We start from the raw sequence: 22,116 nt of genomic DNA, 5'->3' as shown, positions 1-22,116 counted from the left end.
AAAAAAAAAACTGATGAATAGTCTGATATTCTGTTCCTTATCATATAAAAAAGAATTCACATACTCTGACATACACCTATTTACATTTGTTTTCATCTTTTAAAAAAACATATTCCCAGTCCTGGTTTCCCGAAATGATAAGGCATTGGTGATACTTAAAGATTACCTCTTACTTCTACCTTTTTTAAAAATAAGGAGCTTTGACTCCTATTAAGGGATTTGAGGGAGGAAAAAGTAAGAAGGTAAAATGAAAAAAGAGTCAAACATTTCTCCCCCACCCACATTTTTTTCAGGTATTTAAATATGGTAAATGAAGACTTGGAAGAAAATTTTAATTTCATATTAAATTTCAAATTTTAGATTTCATATTATACCCAGTTCAGGCTTAAAGAAAAACAAAAGGAAGAGAAAGAAAGACTCCAAGGTATCAAAGGAAAAGGATTTATTAATCCAAAGTATTAATAAAAGACTTATTATAGTCTCAGCTCATAGACCAAGAGATTTAGTGTTATGAATTTTGTGCATCTGAATGGTCAATTTTGATGGACCATGGTTTTAAGTTTCTTAACTGTTATTTAGACACCAAGATTTATTTCAAAATTGGATGGCAAACTCCCAGGGGGGAGAAATTCTTGGTGGGTTATTATATTAATAACAAAAATGAAGTTTTCAGATTAAATTTAGCTCAAAGACTAGATATCTACTTAATTTCCTCATCACTTGCTTAGAGAATTAGAAATCATTTTTAAATGATACCTTATTTTTTTAAAATTACTTTAAATTAAGATGAAAAACACTAGTAATCAGTACTTATGAGAGAGAAATGAGAGGATAGATACCACAGAGCATAACAATTCCAAAAAGCTGGATATGACTCACTAGTCTGGGTAACAAATCTTAATTAAAAGCCTACTTTATTTTGTTTACATTACCAGGAAAGAACAGGAAGCAGGTTTTTAAAATTTTAATAATAAAAGGGATAAACTGTATATGGAAAAAAATTAGCAATTCATTCCATTTAGAGACTTTTGTGGAAAAAGTAGCAGTATCTCCTTTGAAATTTTATTTATTTATTTATTTATTTATTTATGTTAGAGAGAGACAACACGAGCAGGGATGGGGCAGAAGGAGCTAGAAAATCTCAAGCAGACTCCACGCTGAGTAAGAAGCCCAACTCGGCCTCGATCTCATGCCCCTGAAATCATGACTTGAGCCAAAATTAAAGAGTCAGACACTCAGGGGCGCCTGGGTGGCTCAGTCAATTAAGCATCTGCCTTCAGCTCAGGTCATGATCCTGGAGTCCCAGGATCAAGATCCACATAGGGCTCCCTGCTCAGGAGGGACTCTGCTTCTCCCTCTGCTCCTCACCCCGCTCGTGTTCTCTCACTCTGTCTCTCTCTCAAATAAATAAAATATTAAAAAAAAAAAGGGTCAGACACTTAACCAACTAAGCCACCCAAGGTGCCCTAGAAGTATCTCCTTTGAATGTCAGACAGATGGTTTCAGGTAATTCATCCTATAATATCTCCCTAATCATTAAAACAGATTACTTAATGTATAAAAGGAGTCCATCCAAGAAGTTCCCTTCTAAGTTAAAAGAAAATGTCCTTATCCAAAACTTGATACTCTTCAGGAATCAAGAGGAAAATACAATAAAATAAAACAATGAGGTTGGTTCTGTCCACTCTGCCTTTAGTGTCTGGTTCTAAAATACAATATAATCTCTGATATAAAAACACAATCAAGTTAGAATTAAAATAATATCTCCAATAACTCTTTTTCTTCTTCTTTGAGTAGAGAATGTTCAACTCTTGAAATGTACCAAAAGCTAGCAACTGCCACAAGGCTGTTTCTCTAGATGAGTGGTACTCAGAGCAGTGTGACTCTAGTAATATATTTGTTACTGTTTGGACTGTGGGGTCCATCGTCCAGCTCTCTAAGACCCTAAATTTCTATGGTAGAGTCACAGAAGTCATTCGATATATTCAATGTGAACAAAGGAAGTACTCTAGGTACTCTACAAGGTATCTAGGTATCTACAAGCCTAAAAGTACAAAGACATGATACATGGCTCATTTTGTCTCACTTCTGTTACCAAAAGTGGCTTCTGTTACCAAACATCCACTGGTTCCCTTCCATGACATTTGCTTAAAGCCATGTGAGATTTCCTTGAATTCTATAATGCTCGAATTCCAGGTTCCCAGTGATTTGAGGTTTAGCTTTACTAGGCCATTCCAGAGTACTAGAGGGAGCAGTCAGTTACCACACTCCAAGCCAGGTAATGAGTAAAGGTTATCCACCATGAATTCCTATCTTTAACAGCAGGTGTCACTATGTAGCCTTAATGGTTCATGTAGGAAGCCAGCTGGTCATCTACTGCTCCCGAGATTCTGGAAGTTTACAGCGCTGAAAGGGAAAACTTGAAGGGCTCTCTGCCTGCCCAAATCAAAATGAAAACAGGCCATGAAGTTTCTCCCCATTTCTTTTTCTAATTAGGTCTAATTCATAAGCCAAAAAGAGAAATCACCCGTGGAGTTTGAAACAATAGTTATTTTTAAGTCAAGAATACAATGAAATTATATTAAAAACAAAATAATTCTGAAAAATTATATTGTTCCCCTACACTTCCTCAGTTTTTCACTAGAAAAGAATGAAAAAGAGAATTCAGTTGTTTTTTTTTTTTTTAAGTAAACTCTGTGCCCAACGTAGGGCTTAAACTCACAAACCCAATATCAAGAATCACATGCTCTACCAATTAAAGCCACCCAGGTGTTCCTCGAATTCAGTAATTTTTTTTAAACATACATCAGAGCTAGAGTTTTTGTCACATTTGTAAATTTCAAAGCAATATGGAAAGCAATGGAACTTAGTGTAGTGGATCAAAATGAGAAGAAATGATGCACATGCACACACACCAGAACCCTGCATAATGGATATAGCATAATGTTAACTGCAAAGGCTGAGAGCTAAATTGAAGAAGAGAGTCTTTTTTTTTTAAGATTTTTTTTTTTACTTGTTTATTTGTTGGGGGGTGGTGGCAAACAAGCAGGGGGAGGGAGAAGTAGGCTCCCTATAGGACAGGAGTTTCATGCAGGGCTCCAATCCAGGACCCTGGGACCATGACTCGAGTCAAAGGCATATGCCAAACCCACTGAGCTACCCAGGTATCCCTGAAGAAGAGAGTCTTAAACGTATCTCTTATTTAGTTACTTCTGCAGACATCAGAACCACATGAAAATGTGAGCAAAAAAGAACTGAACCTAGCTTCCAGGTCTCACTCTTCAGTCTGGGATGATGACAATTCCAAGCACATATTTGGAAGCCCAGTCAAATATCAAGATGAGTCATTGTGCTATTAGAGCCCACTTTTTAATGTGTACTTATGACGAGAAGTGTTTTTACTTACTCTGGTCAGCATAGTTTTTTGCTTTGAGTTCAAGTTGTCTTGTTTGAGATTCTAAAGATTCCACTCGGGTCTGTAAATCCTTTTTTTCCTGTTCTTGAGAGTCTTCAAATTCAATGAATTTCTAACAGAAAAGAAAAGTATTATGTTCATTAGAAAAATGAAAATTTTTTAGCATTATCAACTCCTGTGTTTCCTGGTATTGAGAATGACAATTATGCATTAAGTACTCAGAAAGATTTAAGAATCAGGAACTTATGCTGATTTTCTTTTTTCTTTATAAAACCTTCCAAATACAGAAGGAAAAACATGACCAAATAGTTCATGAAGTGATTCCACTTCATGTAACAGGCATTCCAAAGAAAATGCATGCATCCTACTCCAAATATACGAATCCTTTAACTAGCATATTTGCATATTCATGAGTTTAAGACACAGTTTTCAGTGTCTTCAGTGTCAGACACAGTACAACATATGAAGAACTAAAGGATGATATGACAATCAATATTAGTTCAACAATTATTTGGTTAATAAACAATCTCTTATATTACCTGAACTATGGAATTTAAATTTCTAAGAAAAAGAGCAGTTACTAGAAAGAACTCCACCAAATTCAATTTATTTAAACTGTTCTTGTCAAGATGATTATTTTTTTTTAAATATTTTTATTTATTTGACAGACAGAGATCACAAGTAGCCAGAGGAAGGCAGAGAGAGGAAGGGAAGCAGGCTCCCCGCTGAGCAGAGAGCCCGATGCAGGGCTCAATCCCAGGACCCTGGGATCATGACCCGAGCCAAAGGCAAAGGCTTTAACCCACTGAGCCACTCAGGCGCTCCTGTCAAGATGATTATTATTAGGGGCGCCTGGGTGCCTCAGTGGGCTAAAGCCTCTGCCTTCGGCTCAGGTCACGGTCCCAGAGTCCTGGGGTCGAGCCCCACATCAGGCTCTGCTCGGCGGCGAGCCTGCTTCCCTTCCTCTCTCTCTCTGCCTGCCTCTCGGCCTACTTGTGATCTTTGTCAATAAATAATAAATAAAATCTTTTTTAAAAAAATTATTATTATTAAATCTGATCATTAAGTCTCAGTCCTCTTCTTTTTTTTTTTAAAGATTTTATTTATTTATTTGACCCACCACCCAGGTGCCCCCTCAGTCCTCTTCTTAATTGTCCTATCAGCATCATCTAACATCTGATCACTCACTCCTTAAAACGATTTTTTAAAAATCTGGCTTCCAGAACTTTGTTTTCCTTCTACATTATGGCTCCTTCTCGGTCTTCTTTGTTGGTTCCTCCTCTTCTCCCCAATTTCTTAACATTCACAAGCTCAGTCCTTGGACAACTTTTTCTCCTCATTATTTACTCTTATTCCCTGGTGATCTCGTCCAGTTTCACGGCTTTAAATACTAACTATATGCTGACAACCTCCAAATTTCTAGTCCAGTCTCTAGCCTAGACCTGAATTCCAGATCTGTATGTCCAATTGCCTACTGAACAACTTTGTTGATATGAATATTGAATAAGCATCTTAACCTCCACATGTCAAACTTGCTCCTCCTGTTCTTACCTGGATCATTTATTTACTGTGGTCAGTTGCACACACTCTAAGAATTTAGCAGGCTTAAGCTGCAGATGGACATCTTTTTTCCAACATATGGAATGAACACACCTGAGAAATAAAGCCAATATAAAGGAAAACAAGGAGAAAGGAAGAAGAAAATCCTAATTAAGATTTTTTTTTTTTTTGACAGAGATCACAAGTAGGCAGAGAGGCAGGCAGAGAGAGAGAGGGAAGCAGGCTCCCTGCCGAGCAGGGAGCCCGATGCGGGCCTCGATCCCAGGACCCCGAGATCATGACCAGAGCCAAAGGCAGAGGCTCAACCCACTGAGCCACCCAGGCACCCTGAAAATCCTAATTAAAGGTACTATTTGAGTCCTAGACTCAGTTGTTTTTACAACCAGCATTTTGGAGTTGTTTTTATTTTTTTCAGTTACATAAACCGATATATTCCTATTTTATACAAGCTTGAGATGGTTTCTATCACAAGTGACTGAAAGCATCCTAATACAATCATCTACTTTTCTTAAGAGTCATTTGGTTTCCTTTTATTATTAGATAATGCCCTCCTTATCTCTGTAAGATTAAAACCTACCACCTCTGAAACATTGATTCAATGATTCTTAATCATTCAGGGATCCACAGAACCATCTGGTAATTTGATATATCGTGTTTCCCCAGAAAAAATGCCCTCACCCAACCCAAATTCTGTGTATTTTCCTCAGGGACTCAGAGATCCCTTAAGTCCTTCCACAAACTCCACATTTAGCACCCATGCCCTATACTTTTCTATGAAAACATTCCATATTTGTGAGGCTTCTGGGAAGCATCAAACAGCCACTGTTTACTCTTCCAGAATACTAATCTAAAGATAACTGTAAGTAGAAGGAGTAAAGGTTATAGTAAATACAAGAAAAGAGGCAAACTAGGGGCAACTGGATGGGCCAGTCAGTAGACCATATGACTCTTGATCTCAGGGTCAGGAGTTCACACCCCAATTTGGGGAAAGAGCCTAGTGAAAAAAAAAAAAAAGCCAAAAAAATGGGGCAGGGGGGCCGCTGTGCCCCTGGGTGGCTCAGTCGGTGAGCCTGCTTCTTCCTCTCCCTCTGCCCCTCCTCCCTGCTTACACGCTCTCTCTCTCAAATAAGTAAAATCTTTAAAAAAAAAAAAAATTTGTTTAAGGGGCGCCTGGGTGGTTCATTCATTGAGTGTCTGCCTTTGGCTCTGGTCATGAACCCAGGATCCTGGGATTGAGCCCCATATCCGGCTCCCTGCTCAGCAGGAAGCCTGCTTCTCCCTCTGCCACTCCCCCTGCTTGTGTTCCCTCTCTGGCTATGTCTCTATCAAATAAATAAATAAAATCTTTAAAAAAAATTTTTAAGCAAGCAAACCTGAGATATCATTCATTCATTCATTCATCCAAAAAATGTCTATTATTTACTATGCACCAGGCACATGAAACATGACTGTGAATATCACACTATCCCTGCCTTCCAAAGGTGTTTTACTAGCTAGAAACTGAATGCAAGCAGCAAATATAAAAGTTATGCTGATGGGCACCTCAGTGGCATAGTCAGCTGAACAGCCAACTCTTGGTTTTGGCTCAGGTTGTGATCTCAAGGTCATGAGATCTAGCCCAGCATGGGGGCTCCAAGCTCAGTGCAGAGTCTGCTTGGGACTCTCTGCCCTTCCCCGCTGCACTCTCATACTCTCTTCTCTAAAATAAATAAATCTTTAAAAAATAAAACAAAAGTTATGTTGAACAGAAAAGCAGCAGCTAGGGGCGCCCGGGTGGCTCAGTTGTTAAATGTCTGCCTTCGGCTCGGGTCATGATCTGTGGGTCCTGGGACTGAGCCTGCATCTGGCTCCCTGATCAGTGGGAAGCCTGCTTTTCCCTCTACCACTCCCCTGCTTGTGTTCCCGCTGTTGCTCTCTCTCCATCAAATAAATAAATAAAATCTTAAAAAAAAAAAAAAAAGGAAGACAGACAGACAGACAAAAGAAAAGCAGCAGCTATGTAACAGGATATTGGTGATGAACTCTGAGTAAATTACGTCAACATTTTGCCAGGGGATATAAGAAAAGTCTAAGAATTAATAAGAAAACGTAATTATTTTTTGGCCTGCTTTGAAAATGATGCTCCCTTGGCTAACTGACCTGCTATATCTGGGTTAAGTAACCGGAAATTTTAGGTTTCTTTTGTGCTATGGATAAAATGCTATTGTATTTATTTATTTTTTTTTAAAATGTACAGATTTTATTATTATTTTTCCAAATGACTTCTTTTTTTTTTTTAAGATTTTATTTATTTGTCAGAGAGAGAGAGAGAGAGAGAGAACGCGGAACACAGGCAGACAGAGTGGCAGGCAGAGGCTGAGGGAGAAGCAGGCTCCCCGCTGAGCAAGGAGCCCGATGTGGGACTCGATCCCAGGACGCTGGGATCATGACCTGAACTGAAGGCAGCTGTTTAACCACCTGAGCCACCCAGGCGTCCCTGTATTTATTTATTTTTTAAAGATTTTATTATTTTGGGGTGCCTGGGTGGCTCGGTGGGTTAAGCCACTGCCTTCGGCTCGGGTCATGATCCCAGAGTCCTGGGATCGAGCCCCTCATCCGGGTCTCTGCTCACCGGGAAGCCTGCTTTCCCCTCTCTCTGCCTGCCTCTTTGCCTACTTGTGATCTCTGTCTGTCAAATAAATAAACAAAACCTTTTTAAAAAACACAACATATAGCAAATGTTTACCAACTAATACTTATAATGACGTGCTACTAAATTTCTAACAAAAACTTTACCACCAACAGAATGGTGGTTGCCAGTGGCAGGGGCTGGGGGTAAAAGAAAATGGTAAAAATGTCCAAATGACAAAAACTCTGGTTATGAGTAAGCTCTGGGGATATAATGTACAGCATAGTGACTACAGATAATACCACTATTCTATAATAGTTTTTAGAGTTCCCACCACAAAAATAAAAACTCATTATGTGACATAATGTTAGCTAACCTTACTGTGGTAATCACTTAATATGTACGTATATCAAATCATTACATTGTACACTTTAAATTTATACAATGTTATGTAACAATTATTTCTCAATAAAGCTGCAAAAAAACTTTACCACCACTCTGCCTATTCGAAACTCCTGACAGAAGAAACCTCATCATGAGCACACAGCTTCATGTCTGCTTTGTTTCTAAGCGACCCAGTTTGGCTACAGAAGGGCATGAATAATCCATAAATTTAGCAGTCACTATACAACTATCTGCTTACTTCATAGGCGAGCAGCACATAGACCTACCTAGAGGATTCATGCTTCAGAACTGTTCACATTTTGTAATGACTATGGAGCCTTTATATCTCTATCACCTTAAACCTTAAGTAAATATGGCAAAAGAGACCCCCCCCCCCAATGACGTGACCGTTCTTGGACTGGCAGAACTATTATCTGCAAATGGAAATCTCTTGTTTCTGCAGCCTCCCCTCACAGGAAGGGACTGGCAATAATGAAAATATTCCAAAGCAAATACATAATGCCAGGCCTTTCCTTTAAGCAAATTAAAACAGATAAAACCTAGAGACTCCAAAACAAACTGCCATCTCTCATAATGGTGTATGTTTTCCTTTCTTACTCTAAACAGTGGATCTTAAATTAAACTTTTGGAATCATGAACTCCTTTGAGAATCTTTTATGAAAATAGATCCTTTCCTAAGGAAGATAAATATATGAAACATAAAACTATGCATTCAAATTCACTGCATCTTCAAGGTCTACAAGAAATCAAGAATGGTTTTCTCCCATTTATAAAAATAGTAGTTGATTTTTTTTTTTAGTAGTTGATTTCTTTTAAAATAATCTTTTAAAATTCTCTCTGTTCCAAAAATCCCGATTTTAAATGTGTATTACATCTTGGTTTGGAAATGTACAGCTGCCACCCATTTAAAATGCTAATGACTATTACACAACAAAAATAAATACTCCTCAGTTCTGCTAAGGCATGCTAACAGATCATAAAAGGGCAGTGAAAGCTAGTAGGATAAACACATCTTAAGGGCCTTAAGAGTAATCAATAAAGAGTAAAAAATGGGGGCACCTGGGTGGCTCAGTGGGTTAAAGCCTCTGCCTTCAGCTCATGTCATGGTCCTAGGGTCCTGGGATCGAGCCCTGCATCGGGCTCTCTGCTCAGCAGGGAGCCTGCTTTCCTTCTTCTCTCTGCCTGCCTCTCTGCCTACTTGTGATCTCTGTCCATCAAATAAATAAATAAAATCTTTTAAAAAAAAAAAAAAGAAGGAAGAAAATTTCATTTGGAAAAAAAAAAAAAAAGAGTAAAAAATAACCGAAATTTTCTAAATTTGTTACCCCCCAAAAACACCTGTCAAATAAGCTAGTTTTGTGCCATTGTTTCGTGAAATATCCCTGGTAACATACATAACCTTTGGAATAGAAGTTGCTATAGAACACAGTAGCTCAGGAAACACAACACTGATAAATACGAAAAATTTCAGAAAATGTCCTTGCTCTATGGCAAGTAACAATAATGTAAATGTAGGAAACACAAGAATTTAAGAAAAAGAAAATTGGAATAGAAATAAAGAAGGTGGCCTGAAATTCAAGTAGATGCCAAAAGAGGGCTTGGCAGAAAAAGGTTTAGATTCCTGGTCCTTATAGAAAAGTTGTTTTTTCTGGGTGGGGGTTGGGGATAGAGTACGAGGGAGGTTAGGAGAACTGTTTCTTTTTTCTATACCCAACCCTCACACGCTACAGAGAAAATAATTAGGGAACAGGTGACATGGGTTATTCTTTTTATTTTTTTTTAACTTTTATTTATTTTTTTAATTTCTTTTCAGTATTCCAGAATTCATTGTTTATGCACCACACCCAGTGCTCCATGCAGTATGTGCCCTCCATAATACCCACCACCAGGCTCACCCGACCCCCCAACCCCCGCCCCTCCAAAACCCTCAGGTTGTTTTTCAGAGTTCATCTCTCCCTCCAATTTCCCCCAACTCCCTTCTTCTTTCCATCTCCCCATGTCCTCCTTGCTATTCCTTATGCTCCACAAATAAGTGAAACCATATGATAATTGACTCTCTCTGCTTCACTTATTTCACTCAGCATAATCTCCTCCAGTCCCATCCACGTTGATACAAAAGTTGGGTATTCATCCTTTCTGATGGAGGCATAATACTCCATAGTGTATATGGACCACATCTTCCTTATCCATTCATCTGTTGAAGGGCATCTTGGTTCTTTCCATAGTTCGGCAACTGTGATGGGTTATTCTTTTTAGATGCTTTCCACTTCTCTTTCCTGCTCAGAGATCCTTGGTGGGTCAGTAGCACATGTGAGTACTGCTGAACCTCATTACTAGTTTTGTATATTACAAACACGACTGGCTCTGGTTTCAAAGTCTTCTTGGGGCACCTGGGTGGCTCGGTCAGTTAAGGGTCCAACTCCTGATTTATCAGCTCAGGGTCCTGGGCTCCACAATCAGCAGGGAGTCTGCTTGAGATTCTCTCCCTCTCCTTCTACCCCTCCCCCATCACACACACTCTCACTCTCTAAAGTAACTAAATAAATCTTAAAAAAAAAAAAGAAAGAAAGAAACATGTCTACTTTCTACTCCAGCAATTTCAACCTAACACACACTAATTGAGGTAACATAAAAATAGGAACATATCCCATCTGTCACGTTTTAATCAAAGAAAAAAAGTCAGGGCCTCTGGGTGGCTCAGTTGTTAAGTGTCCGCCTTTGGCTCGGGTCATGACCCCAGGGTCCTGGAATCAAGCCCCTCAATGGGCTCCACACTCAGCAGGGAGCCTGTTTCTCTGTGGCCCTTTCCCTCTGCCCTTCCCTCTGGTCATTCTCTCTCTCTCAAATAATAAGTAAATCTTTAAAAAAAATAAAGAAAAAAGTCACAATTAAATAAAGCCACACACCTATCTTCAATGACTATTCTCCAGATGTTAGGAGTACAGAATAAGCAGCTGGCAGTAAAAAGATACTCATTACAATTATTAAGTAATATTATTTACTCTTAAATAACACACTAAATATAAAACTAAAACTCTTTATCTACCCAACGATCCAAGCAGTTACTTCATGACAGCCATCAGGGAAAAGGAGTAAACAAGTTAACAATCTAACATGCCAAGTACTATAATGGAAGCAAGTATAAGGAGCAATAGGAACATAGAGAAATAAGTGACTAAACCTGCTTTTATTTTTTAAGATTTTATTTATTTATTTATTTATTTGAGAGAGAGAGAGAGAGACAGAAAGCAGGGGGATGGGTAGGGAGAGAAGCACACGTCCTGCAGAGCAGGGAGCCAGACACAGGGCTCTTGATCTCAGCCCAGGCTTGATCTCAGGGTGGTGAGTTCAAACCCCACATCGGGCTCCATGCTGGGCTTGGAGCCTACTTACAAAAAATAATATATTAAACTATTAAAAGAGAAAGAGAGAACAGCCCAGGGCCACCTAGGTGGCTCAGTCAATAAAGAATGTAACTTCTGATGGGGGACTCTTGATGGGGTGGTCAGTTCAAGTCCAGGTTGCGTGTAGAGTGTACATTAATTAAAGAAAAGGAGAGAGAGAACAAGGCCTGAATTTCAGCTGACTATGAAACAGTTTACCTGATGAAGTGGGGTAAAGACATTCCAGGCAGAAATAATAGCACATGCAAAGGCAGGCATAAAGACCATGGCATGTCCAGCAAAATACAATTTAGGGTTGAAATTTGAGTAGCTGATGTAAAGAATAAACCATGAGCCAAAGAGTAAGTTGAGAATCTCTCCTCTGATTCACAAATGGACTGAGTGGGCAAATAAGATTCCATTCGTCCGTCCATCCATCCATCTACCCATCCTCTCAACACACACTTAAGTTCTGTTTGTTCTAAGTATTCTAAGATGCCGGGAAGGTTACAAGACAGCCCTTGTCCCTATGTTCCATTGTTTGAAATTAAGCAAAAGAAAACAGGCATTAAACATAGGTGCCTAACAAAAGATGTATTTTTGAAGATCTCACATAATTCAATAGTCACCTAATTTGAGGATGATGCTGATGATAGAAGATGGCTAGTGTTTCTGTTACTAACCAAGTGACACCAATATGGGATGTAACAGCAAAACCTTGGTTTACAATTCAGTTCGGGTTGTATATGACATGATTCTTTCAAGACTTCTATAATAAGGAGTTAACATTTCAAAATCCAAATATGAAATGAGACTTTTAAAAAATCACATAGTTTGGGGCACCTGGATTGCTCAGTCAGTTAAGCGTCTGACTCCTGGTTTCAGCACAGGTCATGATCTCACAAACTCTGGATTAGGCTCTCTGACCAGCACGAAAGTCTTGTTCTCCTCTCCCTGTCCTGTCCCCCTCTGCTCCTCTCCCCAATCTCGCTTTCTCGCACATGCATGCTCTCTCTCTCAAATAAACAAATTAAAAAAAAATTTTTTTAATCATGTAGTTCAAGGTCACACACAATGTGACCACACTGTAATCATGTGTGACACAAGAAATAGTACAAGAGGGATGCTTGGGTGGCTCACTTGATTAAGCAAAGGTCATGATCCCAGAGTCCTAGGATCAAGTCCTGCACAGGGCTCCCTGCTCAGTGGGGAGCCTGCTTCTTTCTCCCTCTGCCTGCTACTCCCCCTGCTTTGTGTTCACTCTCTCTCTCTGTCTCTCTTTGACAAATAAATAAAATCTTGAAAGAAAGAAAGAAAGAAAGAGATAGAGTATAAGCTATCAGAAAAGTGTAAAATATGGGGGGACCTGGCTGGCTCAATCAATAGGGCATGCAACTCTTGATACTGGGGTCATGAGTTCAAGCCCCACGCTAGGCACAGAGATTACTTTAAAAACAGAGAAAAAAAAGAAAAGTGTAAAATAGGGAACTAATGATATGAGAACCTTGAGAAGACATTCCTGAGACATTTAAGCTGAGACCTGAAAAATAAGTGAAAGTTAATCAAGCAAAGACAGACTGAAAGAAACCAAGGACAACCAGAATGGCAAGAGTAGAGAAAAGTGAGAGAGAAGGACACCTGGGTGGCTCAGTCAGTTAAGCTTCTGCTTTCGGCTCAGGTCATCATGACCTGAAGGTCCCAGATGGAGTCCCACACCCCACACCTGGCTCCTTGCTCAGTGGGGAGCCTGCTTCTCTCTTGCCTGCCACTCCCCCTTCTTCTGCTCTCTCTCTCTCTCGCTCTGATAAATAAATAAAAATCCTAAACAAAAAAAGGAAAGTGAGAGACAATGTCCAGAAATGAGGCTGGAAAATCAAGGACCAAATCACACACGGCCTTGCAGGATACTGGATCATATTAGGGATACTGAACTTCACTCACACTTTGGAATGTTCAGTCTGAAACCCAATGGAGGGGGCTGGGGAAGTTTGAGTGGGTGAAGGGAGACCAAAGGCCATCACAGCAGTCCAAATGAGAGAATTATAAGCAGTGGCAGTGAAAATGGAGAGGAGGAAGAATTCAAGATAATTTTTTGGAAGTAAAATACACAGAATTGGTGACTGAATGAATATAACGGAGAAGACAGAAGGAAAAATCAGGAAAAAGGATAGATTTCTGGTTTAACCAATGGTGAGGACGGTGATATTGCTTATCGAGGATAAACAAAGGGAGCAGGTAGGCATCTACAAAAGCCAAATTATGGAAACAGCCCAAGTGTTCAATGACTGATGAGCGGAAAAGGAGTGTGAGATAGATAGATATCACATACACACACACACACACAATGAAAAATTACTCAGCCATAAAGAAGAATGAAATCTTGCCATTTGCAACAATATGGATGGAACAAGAGAATACAATGCTAAGTGAAATAAATCAAGAGAAAGACAAAGACCATATGACTTTACTCGTATGTGGATTTTAAGAAACAGAAACAAGCAAAGGTAAAAAGAAAAGAGAGAAGAAAACCAAGAAAAAGACTTGCAACTACAGAGAATGAACTGATGGTTACCAGAAGGGAGGTGGTTTGGAGTGATGTGGAGAACAAAGGCAAAAGAAATACAGATAAATTTTCTGGGGTGCCTGGGTGGCTCAATTGGTTAAGCAGCTGCCTTCGGCTCAGGTCATGATCCCGGAGTCCCAGGATTGAGCCCCACACTGGGCTCCCTGCTTCATGGGGACTCTCTTTCTCTCTCCACCCCTCACCCCACTTGCGCGCTCTCGCTCTCTCCCTCTCTCAAGTAAATAAATAAAATCTTTAAAAAAAATTTAACTTTTCTTACAACCTATGCCCTTTGACAAATACCTGAGGCACACAAAGTATGGCAATCCTCCAGGAACCCCCAATCTTTTTTTTTTTTCAGGAACCCCCAATCTTAATGTTAATGCCTCGCTAGAGGTAAAAAAAAACCTTAGTTCGACAATAGCTAGCTAGGCCTCCAGGATCCTGTAAGTCTTCTTTGACATATGAAAATCCTTTTGGAAACTTCCTTTGTCTTCACCTCCCCCAACTCCTAAGTATATAATCAACTGCTCTTCACAATCCCAGTGCAGCTCTTTCTGCCCCTGGGTCCTATCCCACACTATAATAAAACCACCTTTCTCTACCAAAAATGTTTCAAGAATTCTTTCTTGGCCATTGGCTCCCAAATACCACTTCAAATCACATCAGGGGGATGAGTGAAGTAGGTGATGGGGATTAAGGAGCACACATGTGATGAGCACTGGGTGATGTATGCAAGTGCTGAATCACTCTATTATACACGTGAAATTAACACTGTATATTAACTAACTAGAATTTACATAAAAACTTTTAAAAGGGGCGCCTGGGTGGCTCAGTGGGTTAAGCCACTGCCTTCGGCTCAGGTCATGATCTCAGGGTCCTGGGATCAAGTCCCGCATCGGGCTCTCTGCTCGGCGGGGAGCCTGCTTCCCTCTCTCTCTCTCTCTGCCTGCCTCTGTGCCTACTTGTGATCTCTCTCTGTCAAATGGATGCATAAAATCTTTAAAAAAAAAAAAAATTAAAAAAAAAAACTTTTAAAAAAGGAGGTAGCTGGGGCGCCTGGGTGGCTCAGTGGGTTAAGGCCTGTGCTTTCGGCTTGGGTCATGATCTCAGGGTCCTGGGATCGAGCCCTGCATCGGGCGCTCTGCTCAGTGGAGAGCCTGCTTCCTCCTCTCTCTCTCTGCCTGCCTCTCTCCCTACTTGTGATCTATGTCTGTCAAATAAATAAATAAAATCTTTAAAAAAATAAAAATAAAAAAAAAGGAGGTAGCTATGGGTAATAGAATAGAATTGATTTTTTTTAAAGATTTTATTTATTTATTTGACAGAGAGAGAGGGATCACAAATAGGCAGAGAGGCAGGTGGGCGGGGTGGGGGGGGAGCAGGCTGAGAGCCTGATGCAGACCTCTATCCCAGGACCCTGGAATCATGACCTGAGACAAAGGCAGAGGCTTAACCCACTGAGCCACCCAGGCACCCTAGAATTGATTTTTAATATCAAAGGGAGCTACCTGTGAGGTATGCAACTGCACATACGGGATATTTATTCCTAAATAAATTATCTCATTATTTGGAGTGTAACTAGTACAATCCAACTGCAGGTTAGCAATGCGAATCAATGTCTTTGAAGAATGATGAAAAGTGTTATTTTTTTCATACATTCCTTACAGGCTTTAATATAAAACATTACATGTAGCATGATCATAAATTTAAAAACTGGAGGAATAAACAAACAAAAGATTTGGAGGCACATATTAAAGTAATGGCGAGGGGTGCCTAGGTGGCTTAATCAGCTAAGCCTCTGCCTTCAGCTCAGGTCATGATCCCAGAGTCCAGGGATTGAGCCCCGCATTCGCCAGCTCCCTGCTCAACGGGGAGTCAGCTTCTTCCTCTGACCATCCCCATCTCTCGTGCTCTCTCTCTCAAATAAATAAAATCTTAAATAAAATAAAATAAATAATGGTGGGGCGCCTGGGTGGCTCAGTCGGTCAAGCATCTGTCGGCGGCTCAGGTCAGGATCCTGGAGGTCCTGGGATAGAGCCCCTCAAAGCCCCTCATCAAGTTCCGCATGGCTCCATGCTCAGCAGGGAGTAGGCTCCTCCCTCTCCCCCTTGCTCTCTCGGCTTGTACTCTCTGTGTCAAATAAATAAGTAAAATCTTTACACAAAAACTTGAAAAAACAACAACAAAAACTTGAAAAAACAACAGCTCCCCTCCTGCAGAGCAGCAGTTCTCAAATGTCTCAGGAATGTTGCTGTAGAGCACACATCTCCCCCCAACCCTCTGTGTCTTTGTCTTTACGTCTTCTCTCTCGCCCATCTTTTTTAAAAAAGTGTTGGGTGGGGAGGATTAGAGCCCATGCATGGGCTTTTTTAGCATGTACGATAAAAGATAAACCTCTCTTCACTAAATGCCCCCTTCCCCTCTCACTCACTAATCAGCCAAAAACAACACTAACATAACTTCAAACAGTACTCTCCTGGGAGCAACTAGACACTGTTAAAAAAAAAAAAAAAATCAGTAGACAATACAGACTTATGTCAGGATCTAAAAAGAATAAGCTTTGTGACGAAGCAAAATGGTTTCAAGTCCAGATGGCTTATAGGGGCTGTTTTGCCCCACTGTTGTGGAGAAAAACAAATGAATACTTTGAAAACGCAAGCGCCCAAAGTTTTAAAAAAAAAAAAAGTCCCTAGAGACTGTTCCTAATTGGGAGTAAAGATGCAAGAGCCAAAAAAAGAAAAGCCCTTTATTAGTAACTTTGAGTACAGTAGTTGTCTAAAACATAATACCACCAAATAAAAGGCTGATGACTTACTAATGCTAAGTATCCCCACATTTACTCTGCAGAACGGGGGAAGGAAAATATTGCATTATATTAAGTAATTATTATCAAATTCCATTTGATAATACTATCAAATCTGATAATACTATCAAATGGAATTTGATAATAATCAGTTCCATTAAATGTATTTTTTTTCAATTTTTTTAAGATTTTATTTACTTATTTGACAGAGTGAGAGCCCGAGAGAGGGAACACAAGCACGGGGAGTGGGAGAGGGAGAAGCAGGCTTCCTGCAGGAGCAGGGAGCCCAATGTGGGACTTGATCCCAGGATCCTGAGATTATGACCTGAGCCAAAAGCAGACCCTTAAATGACTGAGCCACCCAGGTGCCCTCAATGTAGTATTTTTAAGAAATGAGAAACCATATACTTTTTAAAGTTTTTTTTTAATAAAGCTAACTTTATTTTTTTTAAGATTTTATTTATTTATTTGACAGAGAGAGAGAGATCACAAGTAGACAGAGAGGCAGGCAGAGAGAGGGGGAAGCAGGCTCCCTGCAGAGCAGGTAACCCAATGCAGGGCTCGATCGAAGGACCATGAGACCATGACCTGAGCCGAAGGCAGAGGCTTTAACCCACTGAGCCACCGGCACCCCTTTAAAGCTTTTTTTTTAAGTTGGTTTTTTTTTTTTAAGATTTTATTTATTTATTTGACACAGAGATCACAAGTAGGCAGAGAGGCAGGCAGAGAGAGAGAGGAAGGGAAGCAGGCTCCTCGCTGAGCAGAGAGCCCGATGCGGGGCCTGAGATCATGACCTGAGCCGAAGGCAGAGGCTTTAACCCACTGAGCCACCCAGGCGCCCCTTTTTTTAAGTTTTTAATTATTTAAGTTATCTCTACACCCATGGTGGGGCTCAAAATCACAACCCCAAGATCAAAAGTCGCATGCTCTTCCAACTGAGCCAGCCAGAAACCCAAGAAGATAGACTATATTAAACAATACCCAAAGGATATGATTTCCCCCTCCAATCCAAAATGTGGAAAATTTTCAAATAAAAATGGTCCAGTTTCTTCAAAACCCAATAGCAGGGAGAAGAAAATGGAGAGCTGTTAGAGATCAAAAGAAACTTAAGAGACATTAACCAATGTAAATTTGTGAACCACCATATTTGATCCTGATTAAGACAACCAACTAAGAGTGCCTGGCTGGCTCAGTCTCAGTCAGTAGAGCATGGAGCTCTTGATCTCCGGCGGGGGGGGGGGGGGTGTCATGAGTTCAAGCCCCATTCCGGGCATAGAGCTTACTTAAAAACGAACAAACGAACAAACAAAAAAACACGGGGCATACAGGTGGCCCAGATGGTTGCACTAGTAAAAGTTGGTAACATCCCTAATACATTCCCAGTGCCATCCGAGAGCAGCCAGGTGGCCCTCCCGCCTGCCCACACAGAAGACAGGAAATATGTTTTCTGAATAAACTCAATAAGAGATTCTATTTTTTTAAAGATTTAATTAATTCATTTGAGAGAGAGAGGGAGCATGTGAGCACAAGTGCAGAGGGGAGGGGCAGAGGGAGGAGGAGCCATCCCACTGAGCAGGGACCCTCCCCCACTAGGGCCTCAATTCCAGGACCCTGAGATCACAACCTGAGTGGAAGGCAGACATTTAACGACTGAGTCACCCACCCAGGTACCCCTCAATAAGAGATTCTAGACAAGGGAATACCACTAACAAATAGGTGCCAAATGAAAAGAAATGAACTAAGTGAAAATCTATATACCAAGCAGAAACACTGATAGCCCCCTTTCTGTTCTGGCCCTCACCCAGATTCTCATAATGACTAGGCTTATCTACCACTCCACTCCCCATGACATTATCTTTCCTTGGCAAAACTCAAATGCCCCTGAGCAAAAAGACCATGGGATACTGAAATCTGGGTTCCCAACTGGCAATGAACTGCTTCCAGGCACACAAAGCTTCTGGCCCTCCTTTTTTTAGTGCCTCATGCTTAAAACATGAAGGGATAATTAAGGGTTATCAGGCACTTGAAGCTCCAACCTGAAAGAGAGAGACCAAAACTACCAGAAAAAAAATGGGACTGAGAAAACAGACAAAACAGGAACAAATGAAAACTATAATTAATATACTCAAAGACCAAAGAAAAGTCATTACATCCATGAAACCAGAACAGTATGCTATTTTTAGATAGAGGTTGGGGTAGGGGAAGAACAAGAAGGAAGAGCTCATAGAAATTATAAAAGTATGAACTGAAGAATATAGCACTTACCCTATCTTTCCTGTACAAACTATACCTTAGGGTAATCAAACTGTTGATGAGGGAGAAGTTCTCTTTTATAAGAAAATTAGGTAAAAAATGCTGAAGGAATAACTAAATTAGAAGAGCACCATTTCCCAATCCTTAATGAAATAATAGGGACTATCCAGTCACCATTCAGATTTTGCTGGCTGTCTCATAAATGTTCATAGCCAGGATGCAAACAAAGTCCCTATGTTGCATTTGGATGATACATCTCTTAGGTCTAATTAAAGTACAGATTCCCATGTTAGCTTCAGCAGCACATTTACTAAAATTAGAACATACAGAGACTAGCATGGCCCCTGCACAAGGATAACAGAAATTTGTGAGGCATTCCATATTTTTATGTTTACTGTACTGGAATTAAAATTCTTTTTTTTTTTTAAGATTTTATTTATTTGACAGACAGAGATCACAAGTAGGCAGAGAGGCAGGCAGAGAGAGAGGGGGGAGGAAGCAGGCTCCCCTCTGAGCAGAGAGCCCGATACGGGGGCTCAATCCCAGGACCCCGAGATCATGACCTGAGCCGAAGGCAGAGGCTTTAACCACTGAGCCACCCAGGCGCCCCTGGAATTAAAATTCTTAAAAAATAAAAAATTATGTAAAGGTTCCCCAGTCCTTTTCCCCCAATGATCTGTTACAGTGATCATATAAGGGAATACTATAAAGCCACTGTAAAGAATAATTTAGATTTATCCAGACAGACACACATTGCTGCCAGTTATGCGTGGAAACTGAACAGGCAATTCACAGAAAGGCAAGGAGATCATCAATAAATGTAAGAAATATCTCAACCGCAGTGGTGATCTGAGAAAAGCAAATTAAAAGGTTGTTTCACAAATATCAGATTAAAAACTAAAACCAAAAAGTCTGAGAGTGTCAAGTGTTGCCAAGACACAGGGAGGGGCGCCTGGATGGCTCAGTCGGTTAAGCATCTGACTTCAGCTCAGGTCAAGATCTCAGGGTCCTGGAATTGAGCTCAGGAAAATGTCTCTTCCTCTTCCTCTGCTGGTACCCCCCTTCCCTCCTTCAGAGGGCGACTCTATCTCTAAAGTAAATAAATAAATCTTTTCTTTAAAAAAGTGAGGTTTCTCTAATAGGTGGGATTCTAGAAGGATTTCTATAATGCTTTGGTTCTGTTTTATCACAAAGAGCATGTGTTTTATTAACAGGAAAAGTAATGGGGCACCCGGATGGCTCAGTGGGTTAAGCCTCTGCCTTCGGCTCAAGTCATGATCTCAGTCAGGGTCCTGGGACAGAGTTCTGCATCCGGCGCTCTGCTCCCCCAGGAGCCTGCTCCAACCCCCCCCCCCCCCCCCCGCTGCCTGCCCTCTGCCCACTTGTGATCTGCCTGTCAAATAAATAGATACAATCTTAAAAAAAAAAAAGGAAAAGTAAGTAAATTAAAAAAAAAACAACTTCTAGATAAAATAACCATATAAGTATGACACATGTAAATTTTACTCACACACACAAAAAGAATTTTACTCAATGCCCAAACTGTCATCCATAATTGTATAAATGGGATCAAACATGACCATTTATTCCACATGAGCTACATTATTCTTACCTCTGTATATTTCATATTCCTTTTAGTCCTTGTGACTGACTACCACAGCACATAAAGAACATTGATTTTCTACTATCTTACCTCAAAAAACAAGAATAAACCGAAAAACTCATTGGCCTAGGAAAGAGGCTATCAACCAGGAATTGATTACCACACTGATAAAACCTGAAAAGGTGTAGCAGACCAGTCAAGTAATGCTTTACCTACATGTCACAATTTTGTGCTTCTGTAGGTAAGTGATCAATATTTTATAGTTCTGATTTTAATTTACAGGTCTTAAAGCTTGACACTATGGTTTATTTCAAAACCTGACTCCGTTATAAAAATATATTTCTATTACTAAGAAAAATCAGAAAATATTATCCTGAAAAGTATATAGTATTGACTCTAAAATTATCTACAAAGATAAAAACAGTGGAGGGCACCTGGGTGGCTCAGTTAAGTATCTGACTTCAGTTCAGGTTATGATACCAGGATCCTGGGATTAGACCCCACTGTTGGGCCCCTCTTGGGGAGTCTGATTCTCCCTCTCCTTCTCTCTGCCCCTCCCTCCGCTCATGCATGCCTGTGCGTGTGTGCTCTCTCTCTCTCTCTCAAATAAGTAAATAAAAGCCTTAAAAAAAACAGTGGATAATCTTCTCAGTTGTTTTCCGGGTTTTGTTTTTTAACGTTGTTGGGAATTTTCAAACATGCATAATGGAGAAGAGAACAGTATAATAAACTTCTATATAATATCACCTAATTTCAATTAATTATCAGCACATGGCCTCTTTTGTTTGTATTCTTACTCTTTTCCTCCAACAAACCTCAGCATCGTAACAGTCACTGCAAATACTTTAGTATGAATTAAAGATACATTTTAGGGACACCTGGGTGGCTCAGTTGGTTAAGCAGCTGCATTCAGCTCAGGTCATGATTCCAGCGTCCTGGGATCGAGTCCCACATCGGGCTCCTTGCTCGGCAAGGAGCCTGCTTCTCTCTCTGTCTCTGCCTGCCACTCTGTCTGCCTGTGCGCTCGCGCGCTCTCTCTCTCTCTCTGACAAATAAATAAATAAAAATCTTTAAAGATACATTTTATTGCTTTGATTGAACATCATCAATGGCTTCCTACTAGAACACAAGTGTAGACTTCTCAATTCTACCTTAGCCCCCATAAAGCCTGAGTGTGCAGCTCGTCCATGATTTTCCTACCTCAACCCCTCCCTTTCCTCTATGCTGGCTGACTCCTAATTTTAAATTGTTTCCCACCTTAGAGTCTCTTTTCCTTTGTCTATAACATGCTCCTTTGACAGTCTCCTCCTCATCCTTCATTTCATAACTAAAATGTTATGTCCCCTGTGGCCTTCCCTGACCACCCTACCAAAGAGGGGATATGGTTATTATTTTCACTTTTCACATACAGTTTTAATTATTCGGAGCACACATATGCCTTTTTTAAGAATTAATTTTATACTATTCAAACTTTAGTTATAAAATTAGACTTGTGTCTTATTTCCAGATGTTACACACAC

General features: G+C 40.2%; 1 protein-coding gene across 3 annotated transcripts in view; it reads right to left on the bottom strand.

Moving 5' to 3' along the window:
* SPAG9 (sperm associated antigen 9) overlaps positions 1–22,116 on the bottom strand; it is a gene marked incomplete at its 5' end in the record, with an annotated part of 139,796 nt that overhangs the window by 98,074 nt on the left and 19,606 nt on the right. For all 3 annotated transcript variants that reach the window (XM_080826253.1, XM_080826254.1, XM_080826256.1), the window contains one exon: positions 3,407–3,527. In XM_080826253.1, coding sequence (XP_080682379.1) covers positions 3,407–3,527 — 121 coding nt within the window. The remainder of the gene's footprint in view (positions 1–3,406; positions 3,528–22,116) is intronic.

This window comes from Martes martes (genome assembly GCF_963455335.1).
Source record: "Martes martes genome assembly, chromosome: 16".
Taxonomy (NCBI): Eukaryota; Metazoa; Chordata; class Mammalia; order Carnivora; family Mustelidae; genus Martes; species Martes martes.
Note: the sequence above shows the minus strand (reverse complement) of the source record. Positions and strands in the feature narration are given on the sequence as shown.